General features: G+C 37.0%; 1 protein-coding gene across 1 annotated transcript in view; it reads right to left on the reverse strand.

Annotated features, from left to right (window-relative positions):
• Positions 1-4,572: 4,572 nt before the first annotated feature.
• The window catches only part of PPP6C (protein phosphatase 6 catalytic subunit), a 34,498-nt gene continuing 17,719 nt past the window's right edge, over positions 4,573-21,351 (reverse strand). The window contains exons 2-7 of the mRNA XM_030293141.2: positions 18,479-18,574; positions 14,054-14,119; positions 12,905-13,046; positions 7,610-7,689; positions 7,228-7,437; positions 4,573-6,358 (exon numbers count right to left, since the gene is read on the reverse strand). Of these exons, the coding sequence (XP_030149001.1) occupies positions 6,110-6,358; positions 7,228-7,437; positions 7,610-7,689; positions 12,905-13,046; positions 14,054-14,119; positions 18,479-18,574 (843 nt within the window). The 3' untranslated portion in view covers positions 4,573-6,109. The remainder of the gene's footprint in view (positions 6,359-7,227; positions 7,438-7,609; positions 7,690-12,904; positions 13,047-14,053; positions 14,120-18,478; positions 18,575-21,351) is intronic.

Here is a 21,351-nt window from a genome sequence, read left to right on the forward strand (position 1 = left end):
CTGGAGTAGGCGGAGAGGCGGGAGGAGGGCCTCGCGCCTCTGCCTGGCATGCCGCGGGGCCCGCCTCCTCCGCGCCTCTCCTCGGCTCCCATTGGCTAGAACTGTAGTGTAGCCGAAAGCCTGGCGGTCGATTGGACGCTCGGGCCGTCACATCCCGCCACCTAGAGTTTGGTTGAGACTGCAGGTGGCGGCGGAGGTGCCTTAGAGACTGCTAGCAGCGCCGGGGAGACCTAAGCGCCACCGTGCGCTGGAAAGTCGAAACTGCATCTCCGGCGCCAGACACCTGCCGGCAGGTTCTCCTGGCTCTGCGTCCTGCATTCCACACACCTGCTGGCGCCCCCCAACACTGCACCACGCCAGGACCAACAGCCAAGCACTGCAATTTCCCAAACTCCTCTGGCAGGTGCGACGGTGAGGTAACTCCAAAACGAGCTTCATTTTGAACCACCTCAATGCGGTCCCTGACTCTACATCATGCTGAAATGGTCTCACAGCTCACAGATACCCTTCATTGAGGATCCAGCAAGAAAACTGTAAGAGTCTACCAAAATAAAGCATGTTTCAGATGCTCAGTCCTCTGCAGAAAAGATCACAAGCTTGGGTGCTGGCTTCCAAGAAAGCAAGAGATTTTAAAAATTACCATGAAAGAAAAATCATCACTGCAAACAGAATTGATGCCATAACTAAAAGCAGTATGTTCCATTTTGGAAGGGCTAAATAGAATTGATCCTTGAGTGTGTGCTAACCGTCGTGTGACACTGCAGATGATTGTAAATTCAATGCCAGCTAATCAATTTAAAAATAAATTTCACTGCATTTGTCGACAGACCTAAGCATGCAAGACTACCAGCACATAAGCACAGTATGTTACTGTTCATCTTCTACATTAATAAGATCATCCTTGAAAATAAGACATAACTCGTTAACATTTTATAAAATTGTTCCCTTTAATTAAATGTATTCTACAGCCTCTCTACATTCCATGTGAACAGGTTTTTGTTGTTGTTGTTGTTGTTATTGATAGATCCCTGGCATCTATTTGGAGCTGGGAGGAGGCATAAAACTTTCTCTTTTGCTATTTCCTATTTATTAGAACATGTTTTATGCATCAATAATGTGACAGCCTAGAGTAGATCACACCACCAGTTTGGGGACAAATCTCTCACAGACCCTCACAAATGGCAAAAATTAGGAGACTGGTTTTTCACAAAACCAAATTTATTTGACATAAAGGGCATTTTTATTCTGAGATGGCCCTTTTTTTTTTAACATTTCATGTTAAAAATAATATTCCTTCTACAAAACAATGATGGTAAATCGTAGGGGGGTCGGTTAAAATGGCTTTGACAAGAAAAACATGTCGAACATCTGTTGGTTTCCCCAAATTAATATTTTATGTAATCCCCAAATCAACAAACTACAGTCTCAATGTCAACCAAACCAGAAAGGGAAGGGGGAAAAACCAGAAATATTTTTCAGATAAGACTGTGGCAGGTGGGGTCTGATTCCAGGTAGGATAACCAACTCACCAGAAGACTAATTTTGAAATATCATGCATTACAGTTCTTAAAAATAGGGATTAAAATCCCATGTGGTTTTCAAGATCTTTCCTAATTGGCCAACTCCTCTCTGATACATGGTTCTGCCAATAGAGCTGGAGCTTTTCATTTCTTATGCCTTCCCAAGAGGTACCCTCAAGTCCCATCTTCATGTCACATGTAAGTTCTAGTAATCTCCGCTTCTGTTTTTACTATATAAGAAATGTATATCCCATCATTCCAGTTCACATTTAATTCACACTTCCTCTTTTAAGCCTTCCCCAATTACTCTATCCTATGTCAAACACTTCCTTCTCCAAATTTGTTGTAGTTCCAGAAGCCTCACTATATTAGCAACTATCTATTGCCTTAGATTACTCTTACTTCCCAACTACATTTAATTTGGGCAAATACTATATTAGAGTGAGCTCTCAATAAATAGCAGCTTTGGGCCAGGGACCAGGTGCTTTATGTGTGCTGTTTTTAATCTGGAGGTTAACCCTGTATGGTATTCTTATTTTAGACACAGAATTTTAGGATCTAGAGAACCCAACTCACTCAGGGTCATACAGCTACAAAAACCAATAATGCTTACGATGGCTTAAGAGGGTTTAAGATGTACTCTTGCATATCCTAAAGGAGTTGAAGTTCCAGCTCTCCTATGCAACCTTGGACAAGTTACCTATCCTAAGTCTGTTTCCTCATCTGAAGTCCTCCCCTAAGGGGCAGGGCACAGAAAGAGGTAATATAGTCATAGAACCATAGTAAAGGTAAACACAAAATAGGGCATGTACATCATTTAGCTAAGTTAGCTATTACTGCCTGGTAGAGCTGAGTTTTTACATAGATCTGACCCCAGAGCCTATATTCTTTATGCTTTCCATAACACCTCCATGTACTCTTTTATATCTCATTCCCATTTATACCCAAAAGCAGAGTGCTGAGAATAGTGGATGTCCAGGGTTTGAGTGGAACATACTTACGTAGTAAGTATTTTTGTTGATACACACAAAAAAATCTTCACAAATTTCATGCAGTTTTGAATAAAGAAAATATTTGAGTGATCCAAGTCAGAATAGTCTTACTCTCCTGAGGGTAAAAAAGGCAATCACCAACTGATTGGTAAAGAAATAGAAAATGAAGAAGAGGGGAATAAGGAACAAACAGTCCCCCAAGCATCTACTGTGTCGGACACCACGCTAGGGGACTTTGCAAATGCTTCTGGGTGTTTTACTACTGTATACTTCATCAGCATGAATACACACTGTAAACACACAATCGAAAGAGTTGTGACATCTCGTGATGCATGGTTCTGGGCATGGGGTCCAGGACGTAACAATGACTACTTCCTTTAACGAACTGGAACACTTAGCTCAAAGTCAAATGCAAAACAAGAAAAAGTTTCACTTCTGTTTACTAGTCAAGCAACCAAGTGAAGGAATAAGCATTTTTTAGTTTAAATTGTGTTATATAAAATGCTAACTTTTGGTCGGGACATGCTACAGACTATGCATCAGATAAAATTTTCTGACAAACTTCCTATAATCTTTTTATTAATTTACACTGAGAGAATATAGCACCTTTCATCCAAGGAACTGAAGGTGCTTTACAAACATTAGCATTTAAAAAACAATTACAATTAAAAATCTGGATTCGTGCTGTTAAATCTCTTCGACTCCAGGTACACAATTTTCTGGAGGCTGATGGAAAGCAATTCTATTTCTGACAATGAAAAAGGCTCAGAAAGAGTTCAGATTTGCTTTCACAATACAGGCATTTCCAAAACCTGGTGCTGGGCTCACAAAGCAAAAACACACAAATCTTAATGCAATGAACAATATTTCAAACCTTATTTCAAAAGCAAAACCCAGGGTTTAAGACGTCACAATCTTCCAACAGTTCTAGTCATCCAGACGGAGTAGGAGCTGATGCATGTTGCATATGAGATGTGCTCTTGATCCAGGCTTTTTATGTTCACACCCAAATGAACACATTTAAAGTGGTGAGATGTTTCAGAAAAAAAGCATTAACCTATAAAAAGCTAGCCAAGAGCATATCAGGAAGAGGGGAAAGGGAGTCATTGGCAATTAAAAGTAGACAGTTCTCACTAGAGCCTAGGACACTTTATTAGAAACCAAGTATATCATCAGCAAATAAAAATAGTTATCACCCCCATTAATACAACATAAAGGATTTTACATTCAGCCTAGATACAGGGAGTAACAGATCCTCCTGCCTACAAATCTATGACTTGCAAGTATCTTCCACTACATGATTACTCTATATCGTACATAGCCCTTATTTAGTAGAGGGATCCAAATATTCCTTTTAGGCTTACAAAGTCCAATACATTCACTCTCTCTTCCCTTTACATGTCTAATAGTAAAAACTATTTTTTTTTCATGCAAAAAAGCCGTTATTCAGCTGAAGAGAAAAAAATCAGACAAAATAGAGATGGCAATTAAGGAATGGACAGATTATTATTGGCACATGCCCAACTAGTGACAAACAAATGCAGTACACCATGACTTAAAAATAAAGGTCACATTACAGGGATAACTAAAACAACTACATCAATCTGAGCTAGGGAGTGTCAAATGGGAAGGGAGGGCTGAGGTTACCGATTTTATTGATACAACTTAAAAGCAGAGGAGCAAGCACTTAAATACAATTTATGGTAACAGAAAAAAATACTGCAGAGAGCTGTTCAAAGACCACACCAAGTTGTCTGTATCATTAATTTCCAGTGTTTCACAATTAGTAAAATACATAGCTACATATCCCTGTAAGATAAAAATACCTTTCCCCCTGAATTACACTGGGGTCAGGGCAGTAACACAAAGCTACTGACCCAACAGTTCAAGTGTGTGCAGCAAATGTCTTAGCCACTTCTTTCATATAGCTATACAATTAGAAACTAAACAAGGAGCTAGGTGGTTGTGGAAAAAAAAACAAAAAACAAAACATTATTGTGCTCATTTAATAAAAAAAAAAAAAAAAAACCCTGATGAAAAATTATGTGCCAAGAAGCTTAGACTATAAAGATTTTTTATTGCATTTTTAGGTAACCTGGAAGTTCTTATCCTGAAGGGGAAAAGTTGGTTTTCAAAACTACCTGAACAGATACTAAAGTGCTTTATTAACTGGCTGGCTTCACAAAGATTTCCTGGAATGACAAAAATTAATTATAGTAGTTAAGGGATACCAACTATTTCACAAAATAGTAAATTCCCACATCACTTATGACCAGAGTCATAAGAGACACTGGAACACTTGTCCTTATTAAGTGGACAGTTGCATATAAAGAACCGATCATCACACCCTTTGGATATTCAAATTACTTACACAAAGCCGAAACATGGTATCACAGACCTTTACAAAAAAAGGACAATTTGTTTCTTCCTACACTTTTTTAAATTTTGCTTCCAATTACAGTTCACAAATACAAGAGTCCTGACTTTTCAACCTTTCCAGTTGCAGTTAAAAAATGAACACTTTCTAAAAGTTAAGGTCAAGTGTTACAACAAGAGAAGAATGATTCCCATCGAAAAGTACACAGATTTTACTTAATGATACTCATGATAGATTGTAAACTGGATCGATCACATTCTACTCAACTGGTATCAAATGAACACATCAGCATTACAAGTATTAAATGTTTTTCTATTACTCTAGAGAATATAAACCAAAACATTAATATGGCAGTTATGTTCTTTAGGCACAGTTTAGTGATTTTTTTTTTTTTTAAATAAATAGTATTGAATTTCGGTTGAAGTTTTAAACTCAATAACCAAAGGGTCAAGAACTCTGATTAGGAGGGGGGGAAAAAGAATAACTTTAAACTAACAATGTAAGCTGTTTAAAATTTCTAACACTTTAACCTATCTGGGTTTTATTTAAGAGTACTTTATTAAAAAATACAAGGAATCTGAAAAAAGATCAATACAATTATCTTACTGTACAAAGTCATATGCTGTAGCAGTTTTAACTAAAATTTAAAAACACAACAAGGAGGGCAGCCCTTTAGACCAATTTATTTTATATCCACTTAAAATATCATCCAACAAAGGACAATGACGTTTACATCTGGGACAGGTATACATAACTCGAGGCATCTGCAGTCCATCGTGCCCACTGAATAACAACTTTGCTGCTGAAATTTCTTAAAACTTACCAAACTAAAACAAAAGGCTGAATGATACAAAAGGAGGAGCATTTCGGTGTAGTCTGTTCTGTCAATTGGCTTTTTAAAAAGAGGAAACACATCCTGTTTCCCCCAGACCAGTAAATAAGCAAGAGCTACATGCAGCAGTGTGAGTATTAAGACATTTCTCAAGTCTTTTCAAATGAGTCCAAGGTGGGGATGGGATGGGGGAGAAAATTGATAGAAAAACATTGCTATAGACACCGTAACAAACAATAAATTTAGATAATTTAAAATTAAAAAAAAAAGGCAAGAGGCAGCATTTCAGCAGCAAAGTGCTTGATAAAAAGTATATTGAAGAGGGTAATACACGAGAGTTGGGGTAAGAAGAGGGCAGAAAAATGGGTCAGCAGGATGGGCGAAGGCCTCAAAGGAAATACGGCGTCGTCGTTCTGGGAGGAATAACACGTTCTGAATCTGGAACTGCCCGGAATAACTTTGGTTCTCTTGTATTTACATCTTTGAAGACCATGATCGAAGCAATATTTCCACAACGATAGCAGTAATTAGGAGCTGACCATACTGTTACCAGCTTCTCATCAAACATAAATTTATAGCCTTCGTGCACTAGTTGGTGTGCTCTGCAGATGAGTTTTAAGTTGTTGATATGGACAAACTGTAATTTAGAAAGGTTTTGTTAAGTAACCAGCACATTAAAAAAAAAAAATCATGCTACATCAATAAAAGAATAATATCTAATGAAGTATAAATCCTGTTACTACTAGAGTTCTCATGATTACAAAACCCATTCTACTAGTTATCCCCAAAAATTCCAGTCAGTTACACACAAATACAGCTGCTTTGACCTAAGTTATGGAAATCATCCAGTCACGTAATTATATAAAAGTTTCTGGACAAAAAAGCATTCTATAAGTACTAGCAGATATGAAAAAAGTTTTTATAGTGTAATAATAAGTATATTGCTATTAATATCTATCATACTGAGGGTTTAGTATGATCCTTAAAAGAATTCTGAGATTTATCGTCCTTCTTTTGTAACTTAACAGAAGCTCAGAGAACATAAATAACTTACTTAAATTATGCTGAACCCAGCTCTTTCATTCCATTATGTTGGATTACTTCCTTATATAAGCTCATCCCTACATGCGTATGTAATGTGTGTGTATTTAACTGAAAACAGCCTAACCTCAAAAGTTGGCTTTTCACTATAAAAACACATATCAAATCATCATGATGTACATCTAAAACTAATACAACGTTACACGTCAATTACATCTCAATTAAAAATATAGTAAAAATTGTTTACCTGTGTGTGTGTCTATCTTGCCCTTGCTATATTAATATTTAATTGCAATATTTGAAAGAAAAGAAACATTTATTTTATACATATTACCAAGTGGATACTGAGGAAGACATACATGATAAGCTAGATGAGAAACAGACGGTTGTTATCTATAGCCACATAGTTCTTTATGTAGTCTACTAGCAACCAACAAACCATTTTCTCAAAAAAACTGGCTTTACCTCATTTGTGACCTTTGCGCCAAAAAGCCAACCTGCTCCTCGGGGACTGATTGCCCAAGTATCCACATCTTCAGGATCTGACCAAACCAGATCACAAAATGCTCCTTTATGAGGAATTTCCTGATTCCGTTCAATGGTTCGAATTTGATCCAGTGTTTTGATATCAGGAGATAAACCACCATGAACACACAAAATCTGCTCATCTATTAACTAGCAAAAAGGATAACAGAGTTGAAAGTGTAATAATAAACCCAGTCATATCTAAATTCATCAATGAATGCTAATGATAACAATATAATTGAGATGGCAATTGGATGAAAGTATGCAAAGTGTTACTGGCAGGAAAATACTTAAGCTTTTACAAAGATTTCCATAAACTTACAGCTGCTACTGTGAGCATGTCGAAAACTTTGGTACAATATCTCCAGGCATTAGCATTTCCATATTTGGTTTGGCACTCATCTATCAAAGAAACAGAAGAGTTCTCACTAATGAAGTTCTGAATCTGCTGATAAAAATAAAGAATACTTCCAATAATAAAGAAGTTTAGCTTAAACTAGGATGGCAAATTATGACACTTATTGAGCCCTGGTAGGTCTTCCATGTAGAGCCATGAAGGAGACGAGTGTTTAACTAGTCTAAGAATGTGGTCCTGCTTTTCATTCCAGAAGCAGCCCTACAAAGCAGCTGACATCAACATGCTATAATCAGGGAGAGCTAAATATTAAATTCACATAACCCAAAACAAATGCTTTTATCTAGTATGTTATTCACACTGGACAATTCTATCAAGCTGAGTAATTTCTTTAATGTGACCACCTTATTCTACTAGGGTAAACTAATTAGAGGACCCTTAATTACAGGAGCATGGGTAATTCCTATCTCAACATTTCTCAGGCCTAGATTGTCTCCTCTGAGATTTCTGCAAATCATGCAATGAAATACTTGAGCTTCAGTAAGTACACCTGCAGTCATCACTGGGAGACAGACTGCCAATCAGGTCCTTACATATTCCTAGCTGAACACTTTCTATGCTGTCTACAACAGTTAATAGGATATTCATCTCTTCTTTCAATTAATACCATGGAAGTTCTGTTCTTTGACTTCTTCCTTAATTTTGAAAAAAAAAAGTAACATATCGTTATTACAATGATATAGAAGACTACAGGGTATGGTCCATCCTCATGATTCTCTAAATTACATGTCTGTGTGAAGCAGGATCCTTATGTAAACTCACCATGAGAGAGAGAGCCAAAGCATAAGAGACTCGTAAAAACTGAGAACAAACTGAGGGCTGACGGGGGGTGGGTGATCAGTATTGAAGAGGGCATCTTTTGGGATGAGCACTGGGTGTTGTATGGAAACCAATCTGACAATAAATTTCATATATTTAAAAAAAAAAAGAAAGAAAGAAAAAAAAAGAAAAAAGAAACTCACCATGAGAGCGCTAACACTGAGCTGAGCTTGCAGACAGGAATCTTGTCTTTTTCATCTTCATACATACACAAAGCATTTGGTTCACAATAACTGCTCAGTATACATTTATCAGTGTGAACTGAAGGCCCAATATAATTAATAGCTATATATGGACATTTTTACTACTTCAAAATCAATGTTAAGTTCCATGTTGACTAAAATTATCTCCCACCTGAGGAGCTCGTGGGCTTCCTGTCATTAAAACCATAGATAGGCACAGCTTGGGAACAAGAGAATTCAATACTAGATGTTATGCTGTTGTCATTTTCTTCAGTAAAGGCATCTTGATTAAAATGTTGTCTTTAAAAAAAAAAGTCTTCCTTCTCTTCCTCCTTTTTTGCCTTTCATTGATAAATGTTGGTCGGGGGCACCTGGATGGCTCAGTGAGTTTAGTGTCCCACTTCAGCTCAAGTCATGAGCTGTAGGTTCGTGAGCTCAAGCCCCACATCGGGATTCTTTGTTCCCCATCTCTGCCCCTCCCCTACTCATGAGCATGCCAGTGCATGCGCACATGCTCACTCTCTCTCTCTCTCTCTCTCAAAAATAAACAAACATTAAAAAAATAGACGTTGAGCAAAAATGAACTACTGGGACTTCATCAAAATAAAAAGCTTCTGCACAGAGAAGGAAACAATCAGCAAAACTAAAAGGCAACCGGCAGAATGGGAGAAGATATTTGCAAATGGCATATCAGATACAGGGTTAGTATCCAAAATCTATAAAGAACTTATTAAACTCCACACCCAAAAAGCAAATAATCCAGTGAAGAAATGGGCGAAAGAGATGAATAGACACTTCTCCAAGGAAGACATCCAGATAGCCAACCGACACATGAAAAAATGCTCAACATCATGCATCATCAGGGAAATACAAATCAAAACCACAATGAGACACCACCTTACACCTGTCAGAATGGCTAACATTAACAACTCAGGCAACAACAGATGTTGGCAAGGATGTGGAGAAAGAGGATCTCTTTTGCATTGTTGGTGGGAATGCAAGCTGGTGCAGCCACTCTGGAAAACAGTATGGAGGTTCCTCAAAAAAACTAAAAATAGAACTACCCTATGACCCAGCAATTGCACTACTAGGCTTTTATCCATGGGATACAGGTGTGCTGTTTCTAAGGGACACATGCACCCCCATGTTTATAGCAGCACTATTCACAATAGCCAAAGTATGGAAAGAGCCCATATGTCCATCGATGGATGAATGGATAAAGAAAATGTGGTATATATATACAATGGAGTATTTACTCGGCAATCAAAAAGAATGAAATCTTGCCATTTCCAACTACGTGGATGGAACTGAAGGGTATTATGCAAAGTGAAATTAGTCAGAGAAAGACAAAAATCATATGACTTCACTCATATGAGGACTTTAAAAGACAAAACAGATGAACATAAGGGAAGGGAAACAAAAGTAATATAAAAACAGGGAGAGCGACAAAACAGAAGAGACTCATAAATATGGAGAACAAACTGAGGGTGGCTGGAGGGGTTGTGGGAGGGGGGATGGGCTAAACGCGTAAGGGGCATTAAAGAATCTACTCCTGAAATCATTGTTTCACTATATGCTAACTAATTTGGATGTAAATTTTAAAAAATAAAAAATAAAATTTAAAAAAAGATGTTGATTGGGGCGCCTAAGTAGCTTAGTTGGTTAAGCGTCCAACGGGCTCAGATCATGATCTCAAAGCTGGCAGGTTCAAGCCCCGCATCAGGCTCTGTGCTGACAGCTCAGAGCCTGGAGACTGCATTGGATTCTGTGTCTCCCTCTCTCTGCCCCTCCCCTGCTCACGCTTTGCCTCTTTCTCTCTTTCAAAAATAAACATTAAAAAAAATTTAAACTTATAAAAAAAAGTTGGTCAAATTTGGGGGTGTAGTAATATGTATAATAACAAGCTTAGAGCCAGCTGGCTTTTACTAACACCACAGTATGTACTATCCAAACTATTAACTGTCTTGCATAAGAATCAAAAAATTTTAATTCAAATGGTACTTGGTATTTTATGAATGAAAACCAGAAGTAACTTGTAAAAACAAGTAACAGCCATCTAACTTTTCAATTACTAATAACAAAGTTATATAAACAATAAATTATCAAAATTTCTCAATTTAATAATTCACAATGGCTTACAAATCAAAGAGTTAAGAGTTTACTTATCTTTATTTTTTAGCTTACCTTTATAATGACAAAAAAGAATCCAAAATATAAAATCCAAAACTAAAGGGTCATGAGATAAATATTTTCAAATTTCTCAATATCCACCTTAACTGTGCTTAAGGAAATTTCATGTTAATAATCTCAATAGCTCTGCTATCTTCTTCAAAGAGCTTCCTAACCTCATTTTTTTTTTAAAGATTTTATTTAAGTTTGAAAGAGCTTGTGTGCACATGCACAAGACGAGGGTTGGGGACAGAGAGACAGGGAGAGAGAGAATCTCAAGCAGGCTTCATGCTAACAGCGTCAGCACCCCCTGAAAGATTAATTGATTCATGGCGCCCCTTGCAGGTTTTACTTTAAAGTAATCTCTATATTCAATGTAGGGCTCGAACTCACAACCCAATAATCAAGAGTTACTGCTTTATCAACTGAGCCAGCCAGCCTCTCTCTAACCTCATTTTTTAAAACTTTCAACCATATAAAAGTTTTATAGAAGCAGATATTTTGCTTTTAATGGCTAAGTTCTGTTTCTTTTTTTTTTTTTTTTTTTTATTAAAAATTTTTTTTTTTTTCAACGTTTATTTATTTTTGGGACAGAGAGAGACAGAGCATGAACGGGGGAGGGGCAGAGAGAGAGGGAGACACAGAATCGGAAACAGGCTCCAGGCTCTGAGCCATCAGCCCAGAGCCCGACGCGGGGCTCGAACTCACGGACCGCGAGATCGTGACCTGGCTGAAGTCGGACGCTTAACCGACTGCGCCACCCAGGCACCCCCTAAGTTCTGTTTCTGATCCCTGAGGTCCTGGCATTCTCTGGAGCAAGCACACAGGCAGACAAATGGATACATACATACATACATAATTTTATATATGTAAAAGGATATTCTTTCAGCTATGTGTATAACAGCAATTTAAAAACAACTCCAAGGTTCAATGTTAAAGGTATTAGTTTAATCAATTATAGTACATCCATATAGTGTAATATGATACAACTATAAAAATAATGTCAATGAAGTGAAAAAAGGCTGGTCACAGCATTAAGTGAAAAAAGCAGGTATGTACACACACAAAAATATGTTTACAAACACACACATACACACATATACATAGAATAGGTTCTCAAACTTTCTTTTTTTTTTTTAACTTTTTTTTTAACGTTTATTTATTTTTGAGACAGAGAGAGACAGAGCATGAATGGGGGAGGGGCAGAGAGAGAGGGAGACACAGAATCTGAAGCAGGCTCCAGGGTCTGAGCCATCAGCCCAGAGCCCGACACGGGGCTCGAACTCACAGACCGCGAGATCGTGACCTGAATTGAAGTCGGACGCTTAACCAACTGAGCCACCCAGGTGCCCTGGTTCTCAAACTTTCAAGAGCAGAACATTCACCTTTAGCAGATTCTAGGATTCCCACTCCAAAAGGTTTTCAGTGGGGTCCAACAATGCACATTTTTAACAAGCACCCCAGATGATTCCAATAAGGTAAACTGAGGACTACACTTTGAGGCACACATCTAGAAAGATGTACACCAAAAATTTAAGAATAGCTCTCTCACCAGGGGCACCTGGTTGGTTGAGTGTCCAACTCTTGATTTTGGCTCAGGTCATGATCTCGCAGTTTATGAGACTGAGCCCCATAATGGGCTCTGTGCTGACAGTGCAGAGTCTGCTTGGGATTCTCTCTCTCCCTCTCTCTCTATCCCTACCGCACTCTCATGCATGCTCATGCTCTTTCACTCTCTCAAAATAAACAAATAAGCATTAAAAAAAAAAAAAAAAAGAATAGTTCTCTCTCCATGGTAAGGTTCTTGATTGGGGAAAGAGGAGGATTCAAAGGTTGAGAAAGTAGGGGTGCCTACGTGGCTCAGTCAGTTGAGCCAAAGTCATGATGCCAAGGTTGTGGGATCGAGCCCCACATCAGGCTCCACACTGAATATGGAGTCTGCTTAGGATTCCGTTTCTCTCTCCCTCTGCCTCTCTTACTCTCAAAAAAAAAAAAAAAAAAAAAAAAAGAATCAGAGAATAGAAAGTCTTACCATAAAATCCATACACCTGTGTTATCTGTCTACTCTCATGATTTCCTCGCAAAAGTGTAATACGATCAGGCCATTTAGCCTTTAGTGCAAGAAGGTAAGTGAAGGTCTCCAAACTATAGTAGCCTCTGTCTACAAAATCACCCTGTAAAATAAAAGTTTACAGTTAGAAACAATAGCAACAATATTTTTTTAATTATACCAAAGTGTACAAACTCAGAGACCCAGTCAAAAATAACAAAAATGAAGAATCAAACATTGAATTATTTGAATATTGGATTTTAACAAAAAATTCAAATTGAAGTAAATAACTATTTCTACTAAATGTCTGTGCTAGTCTTAGGATTCAAGAGCAGTGCAGGAACCTGCTGTGCAATTCTCTCAAGGATCTTCCCTGGAAAATCACCATTTTTCCAATTCTCTATCGCCTACACTAGCAGATATTTCTAAAAGGTCATGTGTGAATCAAAAAACTTTAGATGAATTTCAAAAATCACTTTAACTGCATCAGAAAAGCTACCAAATTGAAGAAATAGTATTTTTGTAAAAGCAGATACCAAAATTATACTACTGTTCTGGGTTCAGCTTTGTATTTAACAACTGCATGTAAAGCCATACTAATTACACTTCTCATTAATGTCTTACTTGGGACAATATTAGAACAATAGGAAGACACCTAAAAGAATAGGAAAGTGACCCACAAACCTTTAGAAGGGAGGAAAATGACAGGATTCAGACAAAATTCAACAGTAACATTACATTCCAAAGGGAAACTAAGCAAATATCCACCTTAATACCAAATGTGTATATGCCTATATTCATCAATCCACAGATTAATAAACGATGAAATTGCTCAAAACGTGTGATAAAACAACAGTAAAATTAAGATTTGTGTCTTAAATCTATGGTTCTGGGCTATATTTCTGCCAGTCACTACTTAGGGCTACAACCCAGTCCTATGCACACAGCAATTTACTAAAGCAATTATTTTCAACTAGATGACATGGCAAAATGTAAAAAAATACAGAATCACCTTTTCATGTATTTAAATAGTGAATGTCACATGGCAATGAAATTATTACATAATTTACATGTAGCAAGTCAGATCTTTTCCATTTTAATAAATATTTGGTATCATTGGGGTTTACGTACCATAAATATGTAGTTTGTGTCAGGAACCTGACCTCCAGTTCTGAATAGCTCACAAAGGTCATAAAACTATAAAAGAAAGGCAATATATGCTGATTACAAATTCCTGTGAAGGAGTAAAATAATAAAACTGAGAGCGAAATATGTAAAGAAGCATTTAATTAAGAAGACCTCAAATATTTACACTTACAAAAAGAAATTAAGTGTGAGCAAAACTGCCAAGCACACAGCTCTCAATCTTAAAAAAAAGCACTAAAATAAATCTCACAATTACCATTAAAGTCATTCCTAGATCATTAATATTACAGGCCTTCCCCCTCAAATTTCTGTCATTTATCTCCCCATCTATCACTCAAGAATTTTTTTTAAGTAATTTCTATGCACAGCATGGGGCCTGAACTCATGACTCTGAGATTAAGACTTGCATGCTCTACAGACTGAGACAGCCAGGCATTCCATCACTTGAGTATTTGAAATAACTGATCATTTATCTAACTTGTCAATAAGCTAACCTAACCACCCCACCACATACTCAGTAACTATTTTAATGAGACAAAAGATAAGAAAACAAGTGGATAAGAATTTCTTTCAAAGAATAAATTTACATGATACTTCATAGTATCTTGAAGAGCAAATCAACCTACCTTCCTACACTCTACTTTGGAGATGTGTGTACCCTCAGGCTCTACAGCTATGGAGTGTCTTCTCAATAATTAGTAAAACAGAACTGTTTATTTCATCATATTCTATTTGACTGAAAATTGGAAACTCATAAATTGTCCATTTGGTAACTTCAGTCAACTAGATTATCTTAATCCTAATTTCTAAAGAAAACTTCACAGTTTGTCTAAGAAAGGATTTTGAATTAAAGGAATTGACTGTAATATATTATACCAACTACAACTAATTATTTCCTATACAGTTAATCTTCTACACTTGAAACTAAAAAATTATTACTTAAATTTCTAACACTTAAAACAGTACAGAAAGGGGCGCCTGGGTGGCGCAGTCGGTTAAGCGTCCGACTTCAGCCAGGTCACGATCTCGCGGTCCGTGAGTTCGAGCCCCACGTCAGGCTCTGGGCTGATGGCTCAGAGCCTGGAGCCTGTTTCCGATTCTGTGTCTCCCTCTCTCTCTGCCCCTCCCCTGTTCATGCTCTGTCTCTCTCTGTCCCAAAAATAAATAAACGTTGAAAAAAAAAATTAAAAAAAAAAAAAAAACAGTACAGAAATCTTAGTCACAGTGAACAAAACTGAAATTTAAATGTTAACTACTAAAAGAAATAAAGCACTACTCTTTATAATGTTTCATAAATCTGAAGCGTTGTTACTTGCTTAGAGTTAAGAAAAACTTTAACAAGTTTACAATAAAATTTTCCTATCTTCTTAAAATTAGCAAGCAAATAAATGAAACAAATGTTCAACTCAGTCAAGTGGTAAACTTTTGTCCAAAGTATTTGCTGTCCATTTCTACTACGTAAAGACCTTCCCTTTGAAAGTATACTTCTCAATTCCCAACCCACAGATGTATATATGATATATACATATCATTTACATAGTATATACACACACACATAATATGAGCATGTGTGTGTGTGCACACACATGTTACTCTGGCCTAATATTTCCACTTCTTTGACTATATCCTAAGGGCAAAAAGAAGGAAGGAAGGAAGGAAGGAAGGAAGGAAGGAAGGAAGGAAGGACGGACGGAAGGAAATAAATGCTGTGTGAAAATATAGAAAATGTGTTACAACATCATTTATAACAAAAGAAACAACCTTCACGACTAACATAAGACACTATTTTAACAAAGTATGATCTACCAACTCAAAGGCCTGGACCAATCGTGAATAATGATTATAATGCCTGGGTGGCTTGTCAGTTGAACATCCAACTTCGGCTCTCATGGTTCATGAGTTCAAGCCCCATGTGAGGCTTTGCACTGACAGCATGGAGCCTGCTTCAGATTTTCTGTCTTCCTCTCTCTCTCTGCCCCTCAACTCAATCTCTTTTAAAAATAAATGTTAAAATTTTTTTCTTTTAAATACTAATGGTTATGATGGAAACTATGTACCAAAATAAAAAAACAATTAGGGAAAAGAATGTAACACAAAAGTTTACCTATAATAAACTACACAATTTTGTTATGTAAAAATTGAGTATGTACACACAGAGAGTCAGAAAGGGAACATTTAAAAGTTTTATAAAACAGTTGCTTTTGTAAAGGTATGGTAGAAGTGTCCTTTAACTCCTATTCATGTTTATAGTTCTTATGGTTCTTATAGCTATATGTTCTTAAATAAAAACTTTTTAAGTTCCCATTTACCCTATATACATTTAAAAGATGATCAAATATTCTGCTTTAGGGACCCAACAGTTCCTGCCCCAGAATGGAAGTTTTGCCAGAATTAACGAACATAATAAACATTTACTGAGAACATGTGAAGACAACTAAGCTTGTCCTACATTACTGGAAGCTCACCTCATCATTTCACAAATAATCTCTAACGTGTATTATGTTTTCCACATCACAGAAACTCTATAAATGTTCTCATTTTAAAACACAAGCAATCCTGAAGTGGATTTTATTCCATTGTTTGAGGCAAGGAAACAGCTGGCTAGCTCAGTAGTTTTTAAACTTCTTAGCTTCAGGAACATTCATAATTCATATTCTTAAAAATCAGAGGTCCCCAAAAAGTTTTTTGCTTATATCAACTGCTATTAACCATATTAGAAAACTAATCACTTTTTAATATTTAATTTTTTAAATCAGTAACAACTCATTAAATAGTAACACAGATTTCTAATGAAAAATAAACAATGTTTTCAAAAACAAAACAAATTTAATGTCTGGCTAAATAGATTTTCATAACCTGACTCTGTATTCAACCTGTTGGGATATTTTTATTTTACAAAAGAGTATTTTAAGAACATTAAGAAATAACGGTACATATTCCTTTAATACATCAAAACTTGACAAGTGGTCTTTTCCTACTCTGTTAGTAACAAAGACAGACTGGTCTAACACTCTCAGTAGCTAACACACTGGTCATTTGGAAAACAGAAATGATATTTCATTATACATCACCAAAAATCATATTTGTTAATATCACACTAACAGAAAAGTAAGAAAGTAAGTATATATGTATGTATGTATGTATGTATGTATGATTTTCCAGAAAAGTCTTTAAGTATCAGAAGCTGATAGCCTCAGGGCACCCAGTCAGTCACTTCCAACTCTTGATTTCATCTCAGGTTATGATCTCACAATTTGTGGGTTCAAGCCCTGCATTGGGCTCTGCGCTGTCAGAGCTTGCTTGGAATTCTCTCTCTCTCCCTCTCTCTGCCCCTCCCCTACTTGCTCACTCGCACTCTTGTTCTCTCTCTCTCCCTGGCCCCTCTCAAAAAAAAAAAAAAAAAAGTGACAGCATAGGCCTGTCACAAGCTAAAGTAGCCTCTTTTTTTATGGAACACTATTTTTACTTGAGATAATGAAAGACATACGATGGGTATTTGGCAAACATCTTTGCAACAGTGAAGGAAGTGAGCCAGTCACTTCAAGGAAACAATTGACAGTATTTATTGCCAATGACAAAATTTGAGTTTTCAAATGAAAAAAATAGGATTGAAAATTTGAGTCCACAGAACTGTCACTGTATCATATGTCTTACAGCCACAATTCCATTGTATGCATACAGCAGACTGAGTTGAGTGTTCTGTTCAGCTTTCACTCCCAGTTTAAAACCAAAAACCAAACCAAAAAAAAAAAAAAAAAAAAAAAAGAAAAACAAATACAAATACCTCTACAAAACACAGAGGGTTTCCAGCTAGGCTATATGGTGACAGTAAGAGTCTAAAGATGAGGTGTACTCCTCCTGCCACTGCTTTGAAACTCTTAAAAAACAAACAAAAACCTAGCAGGTGAGAAAAGGAGACAAATCCTCCTCCTCCTATTCTAGCAGTGACTTGCTGTGAAATCACGCACCAACAATTTTATCTTTCTGAACCTTTACTATCTCATTCCCACTAAGGAAATGATACATTAAAATATGACATGAATGAGTAAAGTGAATAAATAGAAATGAATAGAATAGAAAATTAGTGCCTAAAACCAAAGCACCTCCTGTTAATCACAATCACTGTGAACTGTCCACATTTATTTTCTCTCGTCCCCATTCCACAGAGCAATAATGCTGCATTCTATCCACTTTGCAAGTATAATTTCAACAAATTCCATGAATAATTTGATCACTGCTTTTACTCACTGTATTAGTAACCAGGAATCATTAGTGTCACACAGACTGAGGCAATCTACCAAATGACCAGCTGTTTTTGTTGTTTTTCTGGTGGCTTTTTCACAGCACAAATGGAAACACACATGGACTATGGACAGTACAAAAGCTAAAAATCTGCTCATGAAATTTTACCTGTCCGTGTATGTCTCCACACACTGTTACTGGTGTTGATACTGGCTGGACATTTGACTCTTCTAAGAGGAGGTCACAAACATAGTCACATAGCCGCTGTAGAAAGAGAAAATAGAATGCAACCTTTCACTACAATATTAAAACTAAAGATCAAATGCAAAAAAGACAAGAATATGTATATTGTTTCATAGGAAAGGAAACTACCCTTTAATGATTCTATGATATGATTTCTGTCTGTTTTTTGCCTTCATCTCATAATGCCTGCGAACAATACAATGGCTATTCCAAAATACAAACTCCCTGGCTACACAGACAATAGGTTTAAGAAAACATCTTTAAAGAAACTGTAAAATGAGGGGCGCCTGGGTGGCGCAGTCGGTTAAGCGTCCGACTTCAGCCAGGTCACGATCTCGCGGTCCGGGAGTTCGAGCCCCGCGTCGGGCTCTGGGCTGATGGCTCAGAGCCTGGAGCTTGTTTCCGATTCTGTGTCTCCCTCTCTCTCTGCCCCTCCCCCGTTCATGCTCTGTCTCTCTCTGTCCCAAAAATAAATAAACGTTGAAAAAAAAAAGAAACTGTAAAATGATGTTTTTCACCAAACAAATAAAAGAGTAAATAATTTTAACATGAAAAGTTTTTTATCTACTAATTTCTATCTACTAATTTTTAAAGTAAATTGCAAACCATGCACTTACCATATGACCTAGCAACTGCACTCAGCAATGAAAATTTATGTCCACATAAAAATCTGTGCACAAGTGTCCACAGAAGCTTAATTCATAACAGCCAAAAATTCGAAACAAATCAGTGTCCTTCAACAAGTGAATAACTGAATTAACTGCTATATTCATTCCATGGAATACTATTCAATAATAAAAGAAACCACTGACACATAACAACCTGGATGAATCTCAAGAGATTTATGTTGAGTGAGGAAAAAAAAAAAAACAAACCCTATCCCAAAAGGTTACATAAGGTATGATTCCATTTATATAACACTCTTGAAGTAACAAATTTATAGAAATGGAGACCAGCTTAGTGATTGCCAGGGGTCCAGAAGTTAGGAGGAACAGGAGGGGAGTGGGTATGATTACAAAAAGACAAAATGAGGAATCCTTTTGGTAATGGAAATGTCTGTGTCTTGAATATGGGGTTGGATACATAAAACTACAGATGTATTAAGATTGCATAGAACTGAATACACACACACACACACACACACACACACACAACACAAATGAGTACAATAAAAACTGGTGAAATCTGAACAAGATCATGGGTTGTGTCAATGTCAATATCCTGGTTGTGGTACTGCTACCACAGTTCTACAAGACCTTACTCCTAGGGAAAACTGAGTAAAGGGTACATAGGATCTCTCAGTATTATTTCTTTCAACTACAAATAAATCCAGTTATTTCGAAATAAAAATTAAAATTTAATTAATTACAAAATGTAAACCTAAAATTGAGGAGTCACCTTACTTTTTAAAAAGAACTGTAGGGGCACTTGGATGGCTCAGTTGGGTGAGGGCCCAACTCTTGATTTCGGCTCAGGTCACGATCTAAGGCTTCATGAGTTCCAGCCCTGCATCAGGCTGTGTGCTGGCAGCACAGAGTCTGCTTGGGATTCTCTCTCTCCTGCCCCTCTCCCCACTTGCTCTCTCTCTCTCAAAATAAACATAAAAAAAAAAACAAAAAAAACAAAAAACAAAACAAAACAAAAACTTAATGAAAAACCATTTGTCCTCTGAAAACATATCAAAAGATTTTGTAGAAGGAAAATGATTCTCCCAACAGTGCTATGGAGAAGGAAGTGTATCATCTTGCTCTCCATGGAGAACTGGAAGAGAACCTACCTTCCAAGACCAGTTTATACTACAGTCAGAGGCCCTACTGGGTTTTATGATAGGTCTGCCAAGAAAGGAGAAATTAAACTACACAAGCATTAAAAAGGTATTTTATTATTTTTTTTAATGTTTTATTTATTTTTGAGACAGGGAGAGACAGAGCATGAACAGGGGAGGGTCAGAGAGAGGGAGACACAGAATCTGAAGCAGGCTCCAAGCTCTGAGCTGTCAGCACAGAGTCCGACGTGGGGCTTGAACTCACGGACCGCGAGATCATGACCTGAGCCGAAGTCGGCCACTTAACGACTGAGTCACCCAGGTGCCCCTAAAAAAGTATTTTAAAAATTTTACTTACTTACTTACTTAATTAATTAAAAGGGGAGGCACCTCACTGGCTCAGTCAGTAGAGCATAAGACCCTTGATCTCAGGGTCATGAGTTCAAGCCCCAGGTTGGGTGTACAGCTTATTCTTAAAAAAAAAAAAAAAACAACTATGCAGACATAATGAAATTATTTTAAACATTAAAAAATCTAAACGCAACAACTTACTTAAACATATGAGAGACACACTTTAACAGCTATAGCTACTGTATACAGAGCCAAGCATAGGAAAGAACTCACAATGAGAGGGCAGGGGAGGCCCCTTGAAAGAAAATGAGGGGAAATATAGCTGCTCAGAAAATTTCAAAATAAAATGGCTTGTTATTATTCCTAGGGTAAGTTCATGACCTTCAAATACCACCTCAAAGGCAAGATCTTTCGTCTGGCCTAGAGTCCTTCTGGCCTTGGGTGTCTGCGTAGCTAGCTCCCTCTTGGGTTGAATTTCCCACAATCTTCAGATGCTTCACCGATCTTTACTCCTGCCAATAATCCATCCACTATTCATAACAGGAATAGACACCAGTGAGTAAAACAATGTTTCTGAACTCAGAGCCTTACCTTTACAATAAAAGATGGTCAAGGTTCTTTCAGTTACACAATTCTGGCTTACATTTGTAAAGGAAAAAAAATCCAGCTTTTTCTTTCCTAT

This window comes from Lynx canadensis, chromosome D4, assembly GCF_007474595.2.
Source record: "Lynx canadensis isolate LIC74 chromosome D4, mLynCan4.pri.v2, whole genome shotgun sequence".
In the NCBI taxonomy this organism is placed as follows: domain Eukaryota; kingdom Metazoa; phylum Chordata; class Mammalia; order Carnivora; family Felidae; genus Lynx; species Lynx canadensis.